The sequence below is a fragment of the Pelobates fuscus genome, chromosome 2 (genome assembly GCF_036172605.1).
Source record: "Pelobates fuscus isolate aPelFus1 chromosome 2, aPelFus1.pri, whole genome shotgun sequence".
Classification (NCBI taxonomy): Eukaryota; Metazoa; Chordata; class Amphibia; order Anura; family Pelobatidae; genus Pelobates; species Pelobates fuscus.
In genome coordinates, this window is record NC_086318.1 from 124,624,765 (window position 1) to 124,648,029 (window position 23,265).

Genomic DNA, 23,265 nt, shown 5'->3' on the forward strand with positions numbered 1-23,265 from the left:
CTACTCAAACATTATCTAGTTTTCTGCTAATAAATAACCAAGCGGCTTGCTGGATGTTCGTTTTTGTAGTTGTCAGCATGATTTGATGGCTGTTTGACCTTGTAAGCCTAGATAAAATAAACTGCTTCCAATTCAGAATACAGACTTAGACTGCAAGGTGAATTTTCTAATGTCAGCAATGTACCTGGGACATAATATCAGCATCAATCTTCTCTGACTTGGATTAATCAAATAATTAGATGGCTCAATACCTTTTCAGAGTAACTGCAGTATGTTTGAGCTGCAATGTTATTGGCACGATGGCAAAGCACTCGCTATCATGCAATAAAGAAGCAGATACCACTTCTTCAAATGCCATGAAAAAATTCAGTCTTTTAATATGAATTCTATACATTTTAATGTAATAAAAAAAGTGTTTTCACAGTCATGTAGAAAGCCTGGAAGAAGTTGCATCAAAATATATACAGTATTTGCATCAAAAAAGCACATGCTTCATGTTGTAACACGCAATAAAATTATAAACTTGTATACCATTTGAAAAGTATGTGTATACATATTGATACGCATATATATTTTGGCAATTCTGTCTATGCATTTGCAAATCGTATTTTGAATAGTTCTGTGTATGTGCGTGCTTGTATGATTGTGTGTGTGTGTGTGTGTGTATGTATGTGTGTGCATTTGCTTGTTTAATATTTTGCATATATATATTCAGACCTGAGGAAGAGAGGAAAACTCTCGAAAGCTTGTCTTTGAAATATTATGTTAGTCCAATAAAAAAAGGTATCATTGCAAACTGCAATACTCTGATATATTGGCATCTTGTCTACTGGACTAATACGGATAATTCAATTTACACGATATATATTCTATCCCTCTAGCAAAATAGAACCAGCATGCTTTGTTTGACCAGGTCTCTACAATAGAATCCATGTATGAAAAGATTATGATTTTCATATCTCTACATGCATAATGGTTATGTCAGCATTATATGCGTTGGAAATCATTTCAAAAGCAAGTTTATTGACATACTTTTGCATCCAACTTGCAAACTTTAGGGCAGAATATGTTGTGTGCAGATTTTTTTTTTCTAAGTCAGCTATTTTGACTCAAATTTTACCTTTTGCCAACTTACTCTTCTCTGAATAGATCACTGAGTGCCTCGTGCAGCTAAGATTCATGACTCATTATTGACATCACTATTTCATGATCACTTTTCTACTCACCGAAACCACAGTGAAGATTGTGTTAACCACACCGACTCCGATTGTTGCATATACTGGTTGTGAAATCCCAGCCTTTGTGAAAATGCTTGTGGAGTAGTAAAATATCTGTAATTAAACCCAACATAACCCCAGTCAATAAACGTTTTTTGTTATCAGTGCGTAATTACTTATTAAATACACTAAAACAGCACATTAATGTACAACCGTAATACTGAAGATTTTTTCAAGCCAAATATAAAAATTTCCTATAACTCCATAGGGACAATATTAAATAAATTGCGAAATTGTTAAAAGTCAAACAAGTCACATGGCTTATGAGATACAGTATACTTAATTGCCTGCTCATACAACCCATCTTATGGGTCATTGCACAAAGAAACTCCATGTGCAAAGGAGTTAGAGAAGATATAGTTTCCTCATATATGCAAGGAATGTAAGACAAAATTGGGTATTTCCAGTTGTTCATGGCTCCCTGCATGCTTCTACATCATGAGATTACAAAACTGAAAAAAAACCATTGGCCATTTGCACTGAAGGAGCCTGGAACTTCCGCTCCAGTAGCCCCTACAGTAATCTGGCCATGAGTTTAGCCAGGAAAGTGTCAGTTAAATATTCCTATTTCACAGACTAGATTAACAATATTAAGGTAACACGGATTGCAAAATCTTGGGGCAGATTAATTTTGGGGTATTAGTCTAAGTATGCCAATGCCAATTGTATTGTGTCACCACTGTAGATATAGATATACGTGAACATGATATTAAAGTGAAGAAAAGAAAATGTTACTTGCGCTTTCTCCTTAATCCCTATGTATATTTAGACAAATGGAGGTCATTTAGTTGCTCCAATGGCCATTGGAGGGATGCCCGCCTGCCAACGTCAAGGCAGACCCCCCTAAGCGGGTCCTAACACTGACCCTTCAGCCTGCTTCCTTGAGCTTCTGGCAAAGATATCTCTACTAAATGACCTCCATTTGTCTAAATATACATAGGGATTAAGGAGAAAGCGCAAGTAACATTTTCTTTTCTTTGGTTTTTACTATATATTGGGGCTGATGTGTGTTGTAGTCCTTGCTGCTTAAGCACAGGACTTCTCTTTTTGTATTTGTATTTACTTTGTATCACACAGCCTGGTTACAATGCTGCTACCCATCCCATGTGTTCCCTATTAAGGGTTAATAAGTAAAGGGGTGTATATAAAAAATACCCCTTTCTGTCTCATTAGAGATATCTTTGCCAGAAGCTCAAGGAAGCAGGCTGAAGGGTCAGTGTTAGGACCCGCTTAGGGGGGTCTGCCTTGACGTTGGCAGGCGGGCATCCCTCCAATGGCCATTGGAGCAACTAAATGACCTCCATTTGTCTAAATATACATAGGGATTAAGGAGAAAGCGCAAGTAACATTTTCTTTTCTTTGGTTTTTACTATATATTGGGGCTGATGTGTGTTGTAGTCCTTGCTGCTTAAGCGCAGGACTTCTCTTTTTGTATTTGTATTTACTTTGTATCACACAGCCTGGTTACAATGCTGCTACCCATCCCATGTGTTCCCTATTAAGGGTTAATAAGTAAAGGGGTGTATATAAAAAATACCCCTTTCTGTCTCATTAGAGATATCTTTGCCAGAAGCTCAAGGAAGCAGGCTGAAGGGTCAGTGTTAGGACCCGCTTAGGGGGGTCTGCCTTGACGTTGGCAGGCGGGCATCCCTCCAATGGCCATTGGAGCAACTAAATGACCTCCATTTGTCTAAATATACATAGGGATTAAGGAGAAAGCGCAAGTAACATTTTCTTTTCTTTAGTTTTTACTATATATTGGGGCTGATGTGTGTTGTAGTCCTTGCTGCTTAAGCGCAGGACTTCTCTTTTTGTATGATATTAAAGTGGTTTGAGAATAATGTAAAAATAATTAAATATCAAAGCAGGTATTATTATTCGGCTTATTATTTGTTTTAGGGAATTTGCATTCCCTAAAACAATTTGTTTAAATAATGGCTAGTAGCAGAAGATTTTTTACATATATAAAAATCATTTTTTTATTTTTTATTTTAGGTGATATTTTACCAAGCAGTACTTGGCTGAAATAAATTAAAGGGCACTTGTAGTTAAGGTAATTACTAAATTTATATTCTATATATTCAGATTTAGATTTTAGAGTACCATGCAGATGTTTCAGACCTTTTTTGGTCCCAGAATGTTGTGAAAACACATGGGTGATGCTCTGTGTTAAGTGGGGTATATGTTCACCCCTTGCATGTATTACTTACCCCGTTAATTCCAGAAAATTGCTGAGAAATGTGGAGAACAAGGGAAACTATAAGAGGTTGTCTGTAATTTGGAGACTTAATCAGCTGTAAGATGGAGACCTTTTTTTCACTTGCAGCTTCTTCCTTCTCCTTTTTCATCTCCTCAATATCCTTTGTTGGGTCATAAAATTCCCCTCTCAGCCTTTTCAGATCTGTAATATAACAGGACACAATGTTACAGTAAAATTTGTGAGAGCATAAACGTAGCAGGTTATAAACCAGTGACATCATATCAAATAAATTGAATACCTAAACTATTATTCTTGCAAATAGAAGAACTAGTGTTTTTGGTACTATCTTGAGCATACAAGCTTGGTTGTATATATATTATATAATTTTTAATTTTTATAGTGTGTCATCTTAGAGATTTTAGAGATTTATACAGTTTTTTTTTAATATATATATATATATACGGTGCGCTAACTCATGTTTGTTGCAATTTTAGAAAACATTTATGGAAGGATTAGAGGATTGCAGTATTTTGGTCCATTGCATTTGAAATTAGTTTATATTATAATAGCATTGTGGTTATTCAAAGGAAAAGCGCCTCAGATTCAAATATAACCTCAAGTGAATATTATTTGTCCAGGCCACAGTTATTATCGATACTTAATTTGGTGTATAGCATGGGAAGGCTGCGGACATTTGTTGTGTTATTGTGAAGCAAGAAAGACCAGTAGTTCTTCCCCATGCTATTGTGGACAGCCAAACTGTCCACAATGAGAGATGACGACATTAGAAATAGTTGAAAAAGTCAGAAATTATCTTATGTTTCAGATTGATTCCCATCCCAGTAAATTGTATGCATTCCATATATTTTGTGCAGCAAAGGAACAGTATGGGAAATCTGTTTTCTCCAGGAATCCCACCAAGGCAAAGTTATTATACAGACAGATATAGCTAAACATCCCAGGCAACGCATTCTCGTGTCTATTTAGTAAAGCAAAAATTGTTGGTAATTTAATTAGAATTGTCAAATTTTAGACCAAAATAGGTATGCTGTAAAGATAGCTGACTTGGAGAATTTCCCCAATTTAACTATTTCGGTCTTAACCATGAAATTCACTTTGATTTTTGGACAATTCACACTTTAGATAATAACCCAGATAATGCTTTGGTGCTAATACAACATGTTTATAAAGATATACAGAAAATGGACAAACACTGTATGCTGATTATACTGCTAGAGACAGCCAGATATCTCACCCATCCCAGCACTCATAAGGTATATAGACTCTCCTGATATATATAAATTTATTATGATTTGTTATTCTAAAAGTACATGTTCTGTACTATAATAATAAATACAATAACGTTCAGAATTTCAAATTCTAGACAAACATAATAAAATATTTATGCTGTATGTTTACCACTTCTTTTTCTATGAATTTAATTTCTCCCTGTCTTGATATATAGTATGATATAGTATATTTCATAAAAGTGAATACATTTCCTTTTTCATAGCTCTGTGATGCAAATATTCAGCAGAACTCTGCATGTTGATGGGAGGATATTGAACTTCTACAACAGGGGTTCCCAAAAGGTAGATCCCCAGATGTTTTAAACTTCCACGATGCCTTGTCTATTTAAAGGCATGCAAAGACACGCAAAGCATCATGGGACATGTAGCTCTACAACATCTGGGTATTTTGGACACCCCTGTTCTACAACAATTATCCAACTTTGGACAGCATGATAGGCTGAAACATGATATGTGGAACTTTGTAAAGTGTATTTCTACTATATAAGAAAAACATGAGATGGCTTTTTTGATATTTTCTTTTCTGTCAGTAGGATGAGAGGTTATCTTACCATGGCATATTTTAGGTTAGTGTACTTAGATGTTTTCTCAAGCTAATCAACTGTGTAACTAAGTTATATTCACGTTTTAATAAGTGTTCAGCTTGTCTGCTCATCATTAATTTATTTTGCTTACATAGAAACATAGAAACATAGAATGTGACGGCAGATAAGAACCATTCGGCCCATCTAGTCTGCCCAATTTTCTAAATACTTTCGTTAGTCCCTGGCCTTATCTTATAGTTAGGATTGCCTTATGCCTATCCCACGCATGCTTAAACTCCTTTACTGTGTTAACCTCTACCACTTCAGCTTGAAGGCTATTCCATGCATCCACTACCCTCTCAGTAAAGTAATACTTCCTAATATTATTTTTAAACCTTTGCCCCTCTAATTTAAGACTACATCCTCTTGTTGTGGTAGTTTTTCTTCTAAATATAGCCTCCTCTTTACTGTGTTGATTCCCTTTATTTATTTAAATGTTTCTATCATATCCCCCCTGTCTCGTCTTTCCTCCAAGCTATACATGTTAAGTTCCTTTAACCTTTCCTGGTAAGTTTTATCCTGCAATCCATGAACCAGTTTAGTAGCCCTTCTCTGAACTCTCTCTAAAGTATCAATATCCTTCTGGAGATACGGTCTCCAGTACTGCGTACACAGGGCCAGATTTAGATGAAAAGAGGCCCTAGGCTATTCCACTTATGAGGCCCTTTCACCTCCCATTTTAAAGTTTGTAAATTACATGAGAGACAATAAAATACATCACTACTGTGATATATATCAATATGTTAAATGAAACATGTTGTGATTGGTACTAACCTTTATAAAAAATGTGGCACGGATAATACATTTAAAAAAAAGTCGAGATGAGGAGAGGGGGGGTGAATGTGAGAGGGAGGGGGGTGATGAGGAGAGGGGGGGTGATTGTGAGGGGGGGTGATGAGGAGAGGGGGGGTGATTGTGAGGGGGGGTGATTGTGAGAGGGAGGGGGGTGATGAGGAGAGGGGGGTGATTGTGCATTATCTTGCACTTATCTATATTAAATGTCAGTTGCCAAAACTCTGATCATTTGTTTAGTTTGACTAAATCATTAGCCATTTGGCTTATCCCTCCTGGAACATCAACCCTGTTACATATCTTAGTATCATCAGCAAAAAGACATGCCTTACCATCAAGACCTTCTGCAATATCACTAATAAAAATAAGAGAATGGGTCCAAGTACAGATCCCTGAGGTACCCCACTGGTGACAAGCCCAAGCTTCGAATATACTTCATTGACTACAACCCTCTGTTGCCTGTAACTCAGCCACTGCCTTACCCATTCAACAATATTGGAATCCAAACTTAAAGATTGCAGTTTATTGATAAGCCTTCTAAGTGCAACAGTGTCAAAATGCTTTTACATATTATGAAAGCTGACTGCATCCAGACTCATAAAGGTAGCTCCATTTTCCATTTTTTTTTTTGTTAATAAGATTTTTATTGGTCGCTGTGGTTGTATCAAAACAAGTACTGAGTGAATGTAAGTACACAGTTAAACCGTTTTTTCCCCTAGATTATGGCATACAAAGTTTGAAAGCCACGCAGGGCTTAGTGAAACAAATAACATGTTGGTAAATAGGGACTCAAAGTCCGCAATCCAGTTATATAGCATGTCATACATGTGTAGCACTCTTACATGAATGAAAGTGGTGCCACAGTGCAGTGAACCTAATGTACAGAGGTGCAACAAAATGCCTATGTCCAGGCGTCAGTCTGATTGTTTCCCTAATTTTGTGAGTAACCTGTATCAGGAGTGTCCCCTACTGCTCCCCTTGTTTGGGTGTTGGATTGTTGGGTCAGGAAGATCTCCTCCATTTACTCTCAAACGGGGAGAGTGCACGGCCCGCAGCCCGAGACCCCTCAACCCACCAGGCTAGTTGCCCCCAAATGTCAGCAAGGCCCGAAAGTCAGTGTGATATGCGACCATCAGCCAGTGAGTCCAGATGTCTGTGTGAGATTGGGTGCGTCCTTGGGCCATGAATGTCAGTTCTTCTAGCCATCTTAGGTCCTCCATTTTGTCGAACCACAGTGTCAGTGGGGATGGGGGTGAGGTGTCTCTTGTTTCCAGTAGAGGGGAACTGCTTGTCTGGCCATATTTAAAATATGAACAGACATTGATTTCTTGAATCTAGCTGTGGTGTGGGTGGAAGGGATGCAGGGGTTGTTGGGAAATTTCAGTAGGATGGCATTAATCGCCGACCAGAACAGTCTGATTTTAGGGCTTTCCCACCAGACGGGTAAGAAAAACCTCGGGGCGGCTCGGCAACGCCAGCAGTCTCAGTCCAGAGTGGGGTTCATGCTCTGGAGGAAGTGAGGCATTCTGTACCACAGTGTCAGGACCTTATATGCCGTTTTCTGTGTCTTACTAGCAAGCGCGCAATGATGCACCAAATCACAGATCTTCCCCCATTGGTTTGTGGTAAAGGTTTCGCCATGGGCAACTTTCCGTTTCCCCATGTACCCAGGGGCTGTGAGGTTCAGCTGCACGTGTAGAAGAGAGTACAGGAGAGAAACGGCATGTGGCTGTGGGTCGGGATTGACACATTGTCGCTGAAAGGAGGTGAGTGTCCTCCATTTTCCATTTTTATCTGTTTTCCATCAACATCTACTTCATACTGTTTTTGCAACTTTATTTCTTTCCTCTCCCTCTACTTATCCACATTCATTTTTATTAACAATTATATATACATATCTTACTACAGCCATTATCGTTTTAACAACTAATTCCTTTTGTTTATATTTATTCCGTTTTAAATTTGAACACAATTTCCTGCATATTTTTTTTTAAACTTTCCCTCTCCCCTATATACTGTAACGCTCAATTGTTGATAAGATGGAAACAACTGCAGATTTCTGAGTTTGATAACGTTTATTACTTTAAATAAAAAAGATAATCAAAATGAACTGTCTCTTTAATTCATGGCAGGTTACAACCAGCAGCGGTGTTTGAAGTTGTTTTAGGATAAGGTAATTTTAACACAACCAGCGAGAAGTTCCAAAGTAGGATGCAGATAAGTAGGTGTTGGAATTAAGATTATGAGTTGATGTGGAGCAGATAGCGAACCACTTAGATTTAGGATGGTTATATATTAAGGTTGAGCCAATCTGGTTTACTTAACTTATGAAGGAGTGATGATCCAAATTGGTGATGGAGATTCCAGAGAGAATCGAGGTTGCAGCAGGCAAGAGAATATCCAAAAACAGTCCGAGGTCGTAGGAGAGGAGAAGGAGGGTAAATGATTAAACAGTCCGGGTCCGATACACAGTAGAAGTAATTATTCAGTTTGAAGTTCGCGGGAGCTTTCGAGTTGATCAAGCACTGTGGTGTTGGCGCGGACTCTCTATGAACCCTGGGAACGACCACGTCATAGGAGGGGGAGTGGCCGCGCTCCGAGAACCCGGAAGTCCACGGTTAGCGAATGCCGGAAGGTCTGACATATACATACCGGTATACACACACACACACACACACACACACAGTATATGAGGGTTAGTGTTTGTTTGCAATGTGTCTGCAGGTGTGTATGAGTCAATGAGGGTTAGTTGTGCACACGTCAGTAAGTTGTGCAAGCTTCTTCCTGATGTTGAGATAATGATAAACCTAGAAGGGGAAAAGACCAGTGACAAAGAATTCCTCTATATAACCAGTGACTTTGTTAAACAGAATGCAACATTCTGAACGTCTGCATATCTTTTTCTAGTTGTCAAGTCAACGCCATATTCAAAATATTTAGTTAAAAGAATACTCCGGACACCATAACAAGTTCATCAGAACTGGGAAGTCCTTGACTCCGGCTTACCTACAGAGGTTAAACTGTTAATGAAGAGATAAACTGCAAAGTCTTCAGTCTGGTGTCAATGACATCTGCCCTTCCCACATCCATTTGAGTCCAAGACTTGAATAAGGAAGCGTTGGGCTGGATGTCGCTTATACCCTAATCGTGTCAGGGTATATTTCTCACGCCATTTTGTGAATGGGGAGCTCCTGATAGCAGCCCAACAGTAGCGCCCAGGTTACAATGTTCATTAATGGTTTAACTCCTGATGGTAGGTAAGCGCCAGGGACCACCTGGAACAATAACAACTTAATGTTAAGGAAGTTGTTATGGTGGCTTAGGTGTTCCTCTAACCTTTTTCTGCTGACCTATTAGTACAGTAGGGATGTTGCACAATAGTGAAATGCCTGAGACAAGCATATAGCAATTATGAAAAAATGAATTTATACACAGTGAGAGGTGCGTTATGTCTTCATATATAAATGAAACATATTTAGGTGGCTACCAGTGGCGTACATAGGGGTTGCAAGGTTTGCAGCTGCGACCGGGCCCATCACTCCATGGGCCCTGGTCGTCCTGGAGACCCCTGCGACTGGGTACCCGCCTCCATCTTTTGCGGCCCCGGCCCACGAGGCAAAACACCAGGGCCACCGTCCAAGTGGTCCTTCGGGTGGACCACGCTGTTATGATCCCAGGTGGGGATCATACCACCATGCTTTATTAAAAGAGCATTATTTTTTGCTCTATACCTGTAAGTATTACTTTACTTACTTTTATCAAATTGAGAGCACTATTTTTATTTCCCCTGGAGCTTTGGATGACCAGACGGCGCTGATAGATACATCTCCTTTTCACATCCCAGCAGCAGGGATTATACCGTTGTACGCTCTACACCAGAGCTGGCCATAGCTCTTTAAATGTGAGTTTTCTACCTTCTACTACTATTTTACCCTTTGAATTTTAAACGTACCGCACTACTGGTTGTTCCTGTATCTCTGTCTTTCACATATGCGAATATCCTGAGGCACTAGGACGCACCCCTACTGTAACAACTACTCCTCTATAGCCCATCAAGCATTGTTGCTCTAGTGAGACTCTTTTGGACTATTTTACGTTATTCTACTTTTCCGCTGGCGCAGCCCTACCCATCTCTTATTGTTTCATCTATTGAAGGATTTGAGGGGTCTCCTTCGTTCGGGTTGCTGTCTATCTACATATTGTTTGTTAATTAACGCTGATTTCCTTTTGTTTTCTGTCTGTATGTGAGCCTGTCTGTTTGTATGTATGTGTCTTTGTATGTATGTGTGTATGTGTAGGTATGCTTTTGTGTGTAGTGTTGGCGTTTAATTGAATGGGTGCTTGTATATAATTTAGTGGTTTAATACAGGGGTGTGTTTGTATGTAATGTTTGCATTTGATTGCAGGGGTGTATTTTTTTTCACGGTATTTTCTTATTTTTTTCCTACATGACATTGAACTGTTAGAGGGATTTTTAGCTTCACATTTTATTTGTCAACTTGTAGTTTCTCTATAAATTTCAGTAATCGAAATCACATTTTAAATCAGAACATTTTTATGTGTTAATCATGTTTTTGAATATTCTTTTTACTGTCAACACTTGATCGATTTATTTTTAAAAACTGTGTTTTCTGATTTTAGCATGCTATCTTTGTTAACTTTTAACTAGAGGTCATGCACACAGGCAGTGGTAAGTTGTTTGCTGAGAAACTTGATAAAATACACTATACTTTGAACCTAGAAATTGAAAAAAAAACAAGTTGTAGTTATCCCAGGTATGCTGTTCATCTTCTTTGTCTGTATTGTACAATTACTGTGCTTTTTAACCTTTAAGAGACCAGCTGATGTTTCACCTATTTTTTCTCAATATCAACCAATGAAGGTTAATTTACTAAACTGTGAATAGTGATAAATTAACAATGAATTTTTAAATATTTTTTTCTGTTTATTTCCAATGCTTTTTTTTAGATTGGTTATTCAGTTCTAAAATTTCAAGTTACTTAGTGAATAAACCCCATTAAAAACAAATCAGGCTGCTTCCCTCTTATTTGTGAATGCCAAAACATGGTCCAGTAATAACTGTGCAATGAACTACATTTTGCAATATCTATATTATCTACAGGACTGATTATTTGTAGCCTATATCCATGTGATTCAAGGCTATGATGCTGATAGGTAAAGATGCTTTATTGCCATAGCTACAAAAAAAAAAATATCTTGTAAAGAGGAACTGTCACTTCTCTATAAATGATATGATTAAAGGGACACTATAGTCACCTAAACAACTTTAGCTTAATGAAGCAGTTTTGGTGTATAGAACATGCCTCTGCAGACTCACTGCTCAATCCTCTGCCATTTAGGAGTTAAATCCCTTTGTTTATAAACCCTAGTCACACCTCCCTGCATGTGACTTGCACAGCCTTCCATAAACACTTCCTGTAAAGAGAGCCCTATTTAGGCTTTCTTTATTGCAAGTTCTGTTTAATTAAGATTTTCTTATCCCCTGCTATGTTAACAGTTTGCTAGACCCTGCAAGAGCCTCCTGTATGTGATTAAAGTTCAATTTAGAGATTGAGATACAATTATTTAAGGTAAATTACATCTGTTTGAAAGTGAAACCAGTTTTTTTTTCATGCAGGCTCTGTCAATCAAAGCCAGGGGAGGTGTGGCTAGGGCTGCATAAACAGAAACAAAGTGATTTAACTCCTAAATGACAGTGAATTGAGCAGTGAACTTGCAAGGGAATGATCTATACACTAAAACTGCTTTATTTAGCTGAAGTAATTTAGGTGACTATAGTGTTCCTTTAAATAAGACATTGAAAATCACATATAACATATGGAGTGGCATGAGGAGGCATTAATATGTTTCAAATCATATTTAGACCAACAAATCCCCAGCATCCAGTTCACAATGGAATATAATCGGGAGGTAATTCATTTTTTGGGTTGTATTGGTGAAAATCAATGATGAAATGTTTGTCTTTGTTTTTATATCAAAAACCTACTGAAGAGTGGCTTTCCTACAGGCACAATTGTTTAATCCAACAAGTATGGTTTGTGGACTTCAATACAGTCAATTCTTATGAGTGAGACGTAGTGTGTCCAGAGATGCACAAATCACCAAAATGACTACAAATTGTGTCTCTTGTGGCTACGACACTGATGACCTAAGACAATCTCTTGAGAAGGGATGTATGATGGATAGGAATAAACTCCTAAGACCTGAGAAAACAAGATCTGGGACTACTCGGATTCCATGTGTCACTACATACTCTAAGAGGTCAGAATATGTTCAGCATATTATTAATAGGCACTGCCATGTACTTCAAAGTGATCCTAGGCTCGGCCATGTTTTTAAAGAACAACCTATTATGTCATACAGATGATCCCAAAAATATCAAAAGTTGGCTCTCCATATTTAAAAAGATCAAAGGGCTAAGAATGCAGTGAGTTCCTGGCTAACTTCCATTAAGGGAATGTACAGATGTGGGCATTGTGTCAACTGTAACAATGTTACGATTTGATCACAATTTATCCACACCATATGAGGCAAACGTTTTTACATTTCTGAGTTTTTAAATTGTTGATCAGATCATGTTATATATCTGATAGAGTGCCCTTGTGGCTTGGGTAATATTGGACAGACCACAAGATGTTTAACCATCTGGATTGGTTAGCACGATACGTACCAATAAAACACATTACCCAGTGACCATGAATTTCATAGAACATGGGCATGTTGTTTCTCAATTTAGATTTCAGACCAATAAACGGACTAATAAACCACGTGCAGGTTGGTCATTATCAGTTACCCTCAAACAAAGGGAGTTGTTTAGGATATACAAATTGGATGCTCTATTACGACATGGCCTAAATGAGGATTGTGACATTTCAAGCGCTGCACATTTTTCTAAGTTGTTCTGCTTCTTCTCCTTTGTCTGTTGAGTATATTTTATGTTATTATTGTGATTTATTTTATTCTTTTTAGATACTGTTATTTTTTTCTGGATCGTATGTGGCCATTCTGCTCCTGCGTCTCCAGGTCCTGAAATGGAGGAGTGCTTGGACTGGAACACGTTTTTTTTTCTCAAATTTGTTACAATTTGACATGGTTCTGTATATTATGTTATCCAAAGGGAACATGTTGGTCTTAGTCCATTTCTTTTTTGGTACTGAGAAAGTTGGATTATCCCAAGTATTTTTGACTTATTTTATATTACTTTCATTATATCAGTTATTATTTAATAGATATCAATGGTTTATTCATTTTGTAATTTGTAATAAATCTTTTTTCGTTATGACTTGACTATACCTGTGTACCTTAGGTGACATGTAAAAGCATTCATGTTTATTAGAATAAAATTGTCTTCTATTGTATGTGGTGACATACAGGTTTATTTTGTGGTTTGTTATTATGTTATTGATGCTTGCTTACATTTTATATATATTTTGTGATAGTTTGCATTATTTTTTTGTTATTCTTGGATTCTTATTAATTTTTTTATATTTGCTTTTTTTCATTTTTTCTATTTTATTTTAAAAAAATTGCATCATTTTGTTCACGTTTGCATTTTCTGTAAATATATATTTTTATTAATTAATTTCATTCATATTTTTGTGTTTTGTGTCTCTTTCACAGTATTTCATATTTTCTGTCATTTCTGTTATTATTTGTATATTTTGGGTTCTAGTTAAACACCAATGTAGTCTCCTCCATTACACAGAATACCGCACATTACGATACTAGCCTGATTATTAAGAGGGAACATTCTTTGTTATGTCATTTCCCTAATGATGGCTTTATACTGTTTATCTTTATCTGTTCACTAATAAATAAAAATTATAAAATAAAATAACAAAATAATAAAGTTTGAACATATATTTTTTTAAATCTGATGTGCTCTTATGTTGTATTGTTATTGATTCAGAATAATTGATTCAGCGCTAAATACAACCCTGCAAGGATGTGCAAATGGTAGATTCCCAGATGGGAGTGCACTGTGGGAGTTGTATGACAAATGGGGATCTACCATTTGGCCACACTTGTGATAGGAGGGGGGTCCTAAAGCATTCATGCACCAGAGCTTTCTCTACGTTAGTTCTGCCACTACGCTGATTGTTGTAGCATAGAGATTGCCAGTTACACAAAGTAATCCTCCAATGCATATCTCTAGAGAAACACTGGATTGGCTGAGATTCATAATGATGATATTAGCGAGAGGCAGAGCGGCGACTTTTGCAGGGAGAGGGAAAAATCTTAGTAAAATGTATTAACACATCTCTTACAGAAGGACCCATAAATCCAGAAATGTTTGTATTTCTAATGTTAGACTGCTCCTTTAATGCTCCCTTTACAAGGTTTTCACAGGAGGACCCATAAATCCAGAAATGTTTGTATTTCTAATGTTAGAGTGGAAAAGTATAAATGTGTGATAGGCAGGCTGCATGATTCAAATATTTCTAATCTTTACTCAGGTTTTCTATTCTTATGTGATACACTTAAAGGGTTACATGTCTGAACTAAAATAAAGGACATCAATAAAAGGCAATCAATGTTACAGGGGTATTACTAAGCAAGCTCTGACACAAAGTCCAAAGAGCACATTTTATCATGCCTTCCTGGTCTCTCCTTTAAGGACAAGTTGAAGTTTATTCATAAGAAATAAGGCTGGTTCTTTGAGAAAGATTTTATATTACTTTATTTTTAGCTCATTCAAAGATGAGTAACATCTGAATGTGTGTCTATAGAATTATTTCCATGGCACAAATTTGTTTAAGTACATCTGTTATGTCCAACATTTTTTTTTCATTTTTTTTTTTTTTTTTTTACAAATTACAAATATATTCAGCAGAGCAGTATGATGATGATCTTTACTTTTCAGAATTCTTACTGGAATCATTACTGCAAGACTACAAGTGTCTCACTTTTCCAGAGATTCCATTAATATGTTGATGTGCTAGAATGATGGGGAGATGCACTCTGCTTTGGGAAGTAAAACTGTACTTCTTGAAAAGGCCCAATCAAACAAAAAGTGGGCAGGCGCTGGAGGAGAAGGGTGTCACAGCAGGTGTGACACTAATAAACTGGATGATGTTGGTCACAACAGCACCGGAGAAAGGGTAAATATTTAGTTACAAAAACCTGAACCAAGAAAGGGAACCATCCATGAACTTTACATAAAGTAGTCAAGTTGTAACATCCATTTTATTTCCCAACAAATGAATTGTGATTTTAAAGCTGTTCTTGGACTGAAACTCATAGGTTTTACAGAGATTGCATGAATTGTAGCTCTATAGCTAGGGAGAATTTCATGTGACTAAATTACACAATGCTTCTTTACAGCAGACTATGGTACCACAACTTGGCTGCTAACTAATGTATACTCAGGTTGGCAGTCATTGCAAGCTATATACACAAGCTCCTCAATATCACATCAACAGCACCATAAATATAGTTTAAATAAGTTAAGAGCATTGTGAACTGCTACAATTAATAATAATGAAGTCTAAACATAGTTTGAATGGATTGTGTGAGTGTATATATATATATATATATGTAAAGTGGTCCGATCTACAAATCTGAAAACCCTCTACACTTTTAATTTTTTCCAGGGTCAGGGATGATCCCCCATTCCAGATTTTGTTGACTCTCGATGTAGCAAACAACATCTCTAATCACAGTGATTGCCTATCTCAACAGTAAACCTTTTAGCCAAGTCTCACACAGAACTAGAAAATCTGTCTTTCAGAGAAGTTGATAAACACACTTAGTCAAGTGTAACTGAGGAATAGTAAATGTGTCTTTAAGATAAGTTGCTAAACAATATTTAGTCAAGACTCACTCAGGAATAGGAAATGTGTCTTTAAGATAAGTTGGTCAACACTATTGTCTACCTTAGTAAGTTGTATCTTTGGGTGCAAAGGTAACACAGTAACTTGACAGATTGAATCAAATCAGAGTTCCAGCCAATACTACTACACTCTTGGGAATTACATAACAATATGATAAATAAGACAAAATTCTGAATGACAATAAATTGGACTGCCATTATTATGCTAAGTTACTTTTTTATGCTACGGTTTGATCTCATCTATTGGTTTGAATTTAAAAAAACAAAGTTATAAAGGATATTAATACTTAATTTCACTTATTACATTCGCAGGCAAACCTTTTCACCCCATCTGTATATGAGATAACTGGGTGAGCATGATGGGAAAAGTATCTTATAATTACACACTGACAAAGTCAGCCATTGTTGTCCTCTACCCTATACCACAAAATACATGTCCTCGGTCCTAACCAGTACCTCACAGCTCTCTCTCACTCCTCATATCCAGTCAATGTACACATCATGCCAATAACATCTCCAAAATATATCTCATTTTACATTTTTGAAACAAAATGCAAAGAGCATATTCTCCAGTTGTAATATAGCCTTTATTTGAGCTACTAGCAGGTGAATTTTAAGTGAATGACATATTACTGAGGACTTAATATCCAGCATGGAGCCATAAGGAGCATTGATCTTAGCTAACCTTTCAAGAATGTTTTGCAAGATGACAATTCTGCAAATTGTACTATTTGGGAATTTTATAAAATGAACTCTTTGTGAATTCTATAAATTTAACTCTTTGTCAATTCTATAAATTGAACTGTTTATAAATTCTACAAATGTAACTCTTTGTGCATTCTACAAATGTAACTCTTTGTGCATTCTACAAATTGAACTCTTATATTATTTGCTTACTTTCTTCCATCTTGATTGACTATTGACCCCCATTGACTGATGATATTAGACTCCATAGATAAAACATTAATCAAGATTTTATATTGGTGGTGCAGAGTATCTGAACAAACATTTGTAAAGATTCAAATTACGCGTTTATGTTTTAATTGGTAAATAAATAACTTACTCTGTTTTGCAGCTTCCTCCTTGCCAAGGTTGATATAAAGATATCTGGGACTTTCTGGGCAAAAGAAGAGTAGGATTGTCTGAATAATCGCAGGGACCCCCGAAATACCAAGTAACACCGGCCATAAATCCTTACTGCCCAGGATAAAGTCTAGTCCAATAACCTATAGGTGTTACAAGAAAAAAAAACTGTTAACAGAACAAATAGTATATATAAATAGTTTCACCCTCAGTATATGAACCATTTAAAATACCCGATATACAACTATGACTGTAAATATGATTTATTTTTTTTACAGTGTTTATTGGTAAATTAAAGCTATGTGGTGATTGTAAATCTATCAACCCCTAGTGCAGTGTTTACAACACACATACGTAAGACATTTCCTTATTATGTACACAAAATCTTGAATTCAGTAGTTGAAGAACTACACTAAAGTTAATGAGATCCAAGTATGGAGTGAGTGCTTGGGATATTGCATTCCTGAACACTTTCAGGCCAATAGGATAAACAAGTCTCTTTATTTCAGCATATTGAGAAAAGATTACAAAGTCACAACAATGAGATAGCTATGCTGTACAGTCTTTTTTTTTGCCTTGCGTCAATACATTGGAGAGTTTTAACCTCTCTTAACATCCCATGTCATATTTTTATATTTTGATCAAAGCCTGGAGTCTATATTCCTCAGCTGTCTGGATTTTGCAATGGTGCTGGTTAGTTATTTCACTAGCAGATAGCCAATAGTATTATTAAATTTAAAGGCCACCATTTTCTTAGTGTGTTCATATCTAAATAATCTACATTTTTTAAATAACATATAGCCCAAAGCTCATTGTTAATACAATCACAACTCCTGAGTCATTTAACCCCTTAAGGACACATGACATGTGTGACACGTCATGATTCCCTTTTATTCCAGAAGTTTGGTCATTAAGGGGTTAAATGGTTCATTTCATCATCTTTATCTGGATAAGGATGGTGGGCTGAATCAGAATCATTTACTATCACAGTTTCCATGTAAGCGTACCTGACTTATAAGGATTCCTGTAACGATAGCAAGTTGGTGCATAGTTCCCAGAGCTCCTCTTAATGCAGTGGGAGAGATCTCTCCAACGTATATTGGAACTAGTCCTGATGCCAGACCTGGTAAATTAGATAGATACAGGGCTTAATATGAACAGTTATGATAATGAACAATATTTATTATAAGCTCTATGTCCTTTGCATTGTCAGATAGATAGGTGGGTTACAATCAGATTTCAATGAATATGCAAAAAAACATTATTAATATCATAGTATTTATTATCGGTAGAACATATTATCTAGAAAACATTCTCCATGACAATTCATTGAAATAAATGGTAGACACTTGGGGCACGTTTCCATTTTAGAGAGTAAGTAGCCGCTGTAATCTGTAGCTATTAACAACAGCTGGTAGCTAATAGTGGCTGAAAATTACCAAATGGTAACCTTTTCTATTTTTTTTTTACCGGCTGACTGCCAATAGTATCTACTCGCAAAGATACCAAACAGTTGCAGATTGGCCCCTTGCTAATAAGCACAGAAACACATGATGTGTAAGTTGTCACCATAGCAACCACAACCACACCTTGCTGATTGGTCTTCGCAGGTTATAGCAACAGTATAAACAATGTATAAAACTGTGATTTTGTGCTATGCCAGATAGTTATAACAATTTTTTTAAGTGACTATCTATGTGAATTGCCCATTTAAATCACAGGTACTTTACTAATAGAAAGAACATTTTTATATTTTATAGCATGCGTCTGGTCTTTTCTTTAATTTTATCGTCAGTAATTCACTGTTGTAATCACTATTCAGTACCTTTAGTGACAGGAATTATAGGAATTATAGGACCTTGATGGGAGGGCCAGACTGGCAAAAAAATTGCCCTGCGATTTTTTATTTTTTTTTATCACAGAGACTCAGTAGGAAGGGGTTAAACCAGAGGTGGAGGTGTTGTGTCATCACCATTTTTTTTTAAATCAAAGAGACCCAGTAGGATGGGGGTGAACCAGATACAATGTTGTTGTGTCATCACCAAAGACAAACACGTCCTCCCAAAGTGAGCATGTTAGTTTAATGCTCTTCCAGCCCATGCATAGAGATCTGATGAAAAGCTCTCACATGGGAAAAAGGCCTTGTGTTTGTTCTGCACAGCACAGGCATGTTATTACATTTGTTTGCTTGTGACTTGGCTCTGGTTTCTCCATACATGGGTTATCAGAGGACAAAAGGGTCAGGAAATAGTATAGTGCATGTGTTTGGAGGCTGCTTGTGGGATTGCATGTGTGTAGAGTGGTGTAGTGTTTTGTGTAAATAGGTTGGTTTCAGTTCTGTTTGTGGTGTAGTGTGGTGCATGTCTAGGGGCTGTAGAGATTGAGAGTGTGTATGTGTATAGGTGCTGTAGTGGTTGTGTAATGCGTACAGTGTGTGTTTAGTAGACAGATGTTGTGTGGATGAAGCGAGTGTGTTCACAGGGGCTGTAGTGTGTGTATATGGGATGTAGTGTATGTAGGGGCTATAGAGAGTGTGCGTGTTTGTGTAGAGTGGATATGTAGTGTAGATTCTGGAGATTCTGCTTGCAGTGCTGCAGTTCTATTTTCCAGTTTGTCTGTGTCCCCCTGGAATGTTTGCTTAGTGTGTCTTTGTCTCAATCTGTGGTTGTCTTCTTGTGTGTGTATGTTTGTATTTCTAGATATGTTTGTCTCCCGGTGTGTGACATATAACATGGAGGACACTGTGGATGGCAATATGACAACAGCTGGGGAAAAGTCAGGGGCAATATCCCAACACATGAGGGCAGTATGTGGGGCAATATGACAACATATGAGGCAAGTTGGGGAAGTGTGGCAATCAGATGCTGGATAGGCACAAGTGCTTAGGGGAATTATAAGATAATGCATATGTGTGGGAAATTCGTCAAATAGAAACAACTGTAGTTAAAATGGCATAATTTTACCAATACATTTTTAACTTAATAATCTTGTAGCTAAAATTTGATTTTTTTTTTCTGTCCATAAACAGAAATTAATGAAAATTCATGTTTTTACATTGCCTACTAGAACTAGTAGCAAATCACTGGTATCAAAGAGTATAAGTACTAAATGCAACTTTTACTAATTTACTAAATTAATATATTAATTTCATTAAATTGTTAAATTGTTTAATAAAATGTATCCATGTATATTAATTCTGTCAAAAGAAAAGTTACATTTTGTAGCTCGATAAAGTTCTTATGTTAAGGTTGAATTGTTGAATCTTGTTGTGGGACCTCAATAAATCTATTGATGGGCAGTGTATGGTAATTATTATATTATTTTATTATTATACTTTGTTTGTAAAGCACCAACATATTCCACAGCACTTTACACATGAGTACAATTGGTACAAGTAAAGAGACAAAATATACAATACATCTGAGACAATGCAAAATTTGTCAACACCAATATAGGTGGAGTTGAGGGCCTTATTCTCGTTGGAATTTACAATCTAGATTGTAATATTACATATATTTGTGATTATTGCATAGATTGTCAGATTGCATTCATGTTTTGAGCAATGTCTTACCACAGTAGAATCCTGTAATCAATCTCCCAGCAATAACAAGAGCATGTGCCTGTCCCAATGGTGCCAAGCCCATGAGGAGAGATCCAACTATTGCCAAAATGTTTACCACCATCATAGCTCTGATCCTAGAAGTGGAAACATCATTAAAAAAAATTCAAGGTCAGTAGTTCAGAGATTGAATAACCTGTTATTATAGCATATCCTTTACAGAACATATTAGCACCCTAATCATTAATGTACGGATACAAATATTATTAAATATTTATTATTATATAGGGAGATAAAGGTACAAAATAGATTTTAAAGCTTCCACAAGAATATTTCTAGAATTTCTGTCATTCAGTTCAAAAATTAATCAAGCAGTCCATGTTTTGTGTTTCACCGACCTGCCAAGTTTATCTGCTATCCATCCAACAAAAAACGACGACACCATGCCACCAATTGAAAATATGGACACCGAGAGGGACCAGAACATGGTCACAGACGATGGTACAGGCTCATCAGCTGTCCCATTTACATTAATGTCTGGCATCTTTACCTCTAACACCCGAGCATAGTGAGTTTCAATGACCTGTTTGGAGAAATAATTACATTTTGTTTAAAATATATAACTAGATACCAATATTGTACTTGAGTATTATAGAGGTTAGGGCTTCGTTTTGGAAAGGAAAGGGTTTGGTTGTCCAGTGCAGTGTTATACTTATTAGGAATTATTTCAGAATATATAAACAGATTTTACATATAAAACAAATACTGATTACTTAATCAGCCAAACAAGTGACTGTTTTATATGCAATTCTTATAATGTGAAAAAAACAGTGAACAGGGGAGGCAAGCCTCTATCATATAACGCCCAAATAAAGAGGCATCAATGACGGAGTCCAAACCTACCCAGTACCTAATGGAGACTCCAGGGGTCTCCAGGGGCCTAACCCCAAATAGTATAAACAAACAAGAAAAAATTGCACACACTCAGAAATATGCAGCTGTAGCAAACAGATGCAGAGAACTGAGTATGACTGGAAAGATTAAAGTAGTCTCACATGAGATGAAAAATACTGAATAATGCTGGATATTATGATAAAAAAAAATAGATAGAGAATATCTAGAGCCCCTATTTAGAAATAACAACCAAATCTATACATATAGTACAAAGACAGCCCAAACAAAGCTTTAATAAATCAGGCTAGATACTGTCATAGATATATACAGTAGGTATACCCAGTATAGAAAGGTAAAAGGGGCAAGTGACAGATGTGTATATACACAATCTAACTCTACCACAAAAACAAAAAAATATTTCAAAGAGTCAAACACATATATATCACCAGCAATATTCCTAGTGAATATATGGACACATATAGTAATCTCAAAATGTCCATATAAACAAAAAATATATTAAATAGAGGAATGTGGTGAAATATGTATAAAGAATACCCGCCTAGGCGTTCATTTGTCTCTTTTAGACTCACTTTTTTGCTCACATTATGTCACTATATTTATTTCACTTACTAAGTCTTTTATGTCTAATAGATAGATTTCTTTTCTCTACCACTCAGAGGCTAATATACGTAACTGGATATGATACTGAGTATACTTACTTACTGGATACATTGTGGTCTTTAGGCAGCATTCATTCTAACAGCTGTGCCCACATTTATGTATTGTTTCCTTCTATCTGCTCTGTATACTATCCTGTTTATAGATATGCCGCGGGCATTCTAAGCTCCACGATATCTATTATTCGTTTTTCATCTTTTTTACCTCTGTATATGAGTATTCTTTATACATATTTCACCACATTCCTCTATGTAATATATTTTTTGTTTATATGGACATTTTGAGATTACTATATGTGTCCATATATTCACTAGGAATATTGCTGGTGATATATATGTGTTTGACTCTTTGAAATATTTTTTTGTTTTTGTGGTAGAGTTAGATTGTGTATATACACATCTGTCACTTGCCCCTTTTACCTTTCTATACTGGGTATACCTACTGTATATATCTATGACAGTATCTAGCCTGATTTATTAAAGCTTTGTTTGGACTGTCTTTGTACTATATGTATAGATTTGGTTGTTATTTCTAAATAGGGGCTCTAGATATTCTCTATCTATTTTTTTTTATCATAATATCCAGCATTATTCAGTATTTTTCATCTCATGTGAGACTACTTTAATCTTTCCAGTCATACTCAGTTCTGTGCATCTGTTTGCTACAGCTGTATATTTCTGAGTGTGTGCCATTTTTTCTTGTTTGTTAATTCTTAAAATTTGTTGCAAGTAAACATTTGTTATGTCTGACAACTTTAAATGTCTTAAAAAGTGAATGTACTTCAAAATAAATAGAATACCACTGTATTATATATTGGATTGTGTATTCTAACATGGCTACAATATTGGGCAAGCCTATTTTTTTCCATGTGGTTATTGACATTAAACTAAGAGATCAGTTAAAGAGTACAGAAAACAATAGAAGAATATGAGCATTATCGTCAACAAACATTAACATATATGAACGGAAAAGACAAGCAGACAAACAGATAGATAAAAAGACAGACAGATCCATAGACAGACAAATAGATAGATA

At 36.3% G+C, this 23,265-nt stretch overlaps 1 protein-coding gene across 1 annotated transcript in view; it reads right to left on the reverse strand.

The window, feature by feature from the left end:
• SLC2A2 (solute carrier family 2 member 2) overlaps window positions 1–23,265 on the reverse strand; it is a 39,619-nt gene that overhangs the window by 10,631 nt on the left and 5,723 nt on the right. The window contains exons 3-8 of the mRNA XM_063442677.1: window positions 21,057–21,241; window positions 20,671–20,795; window positions 18,107–18,222; window positions 17,080–17,242; window positions 3,488–3,678; window positions 1,227–1,331 (exon numbers count right to left, since the gene is read on the reverse strand). Coding sequence (XP_063298747.1) covers window positions 1,227–1,331; window positions 3,488–3,678; window positions 17,080–17,242; window positions 18,107–18,222; window positions 20,671–20,795; window positions 21,057–21,241 — 885 coding nt within the window. The remainder of the gene's footprint in view (window positions 1–1,226; window positions 1,332–3,487; window positions 3,679–17,079; window positions 17,243–18,106; window positions 18,223–20,670; window positions 20,796–21,056; window positions 21,242–23,265) is intronic.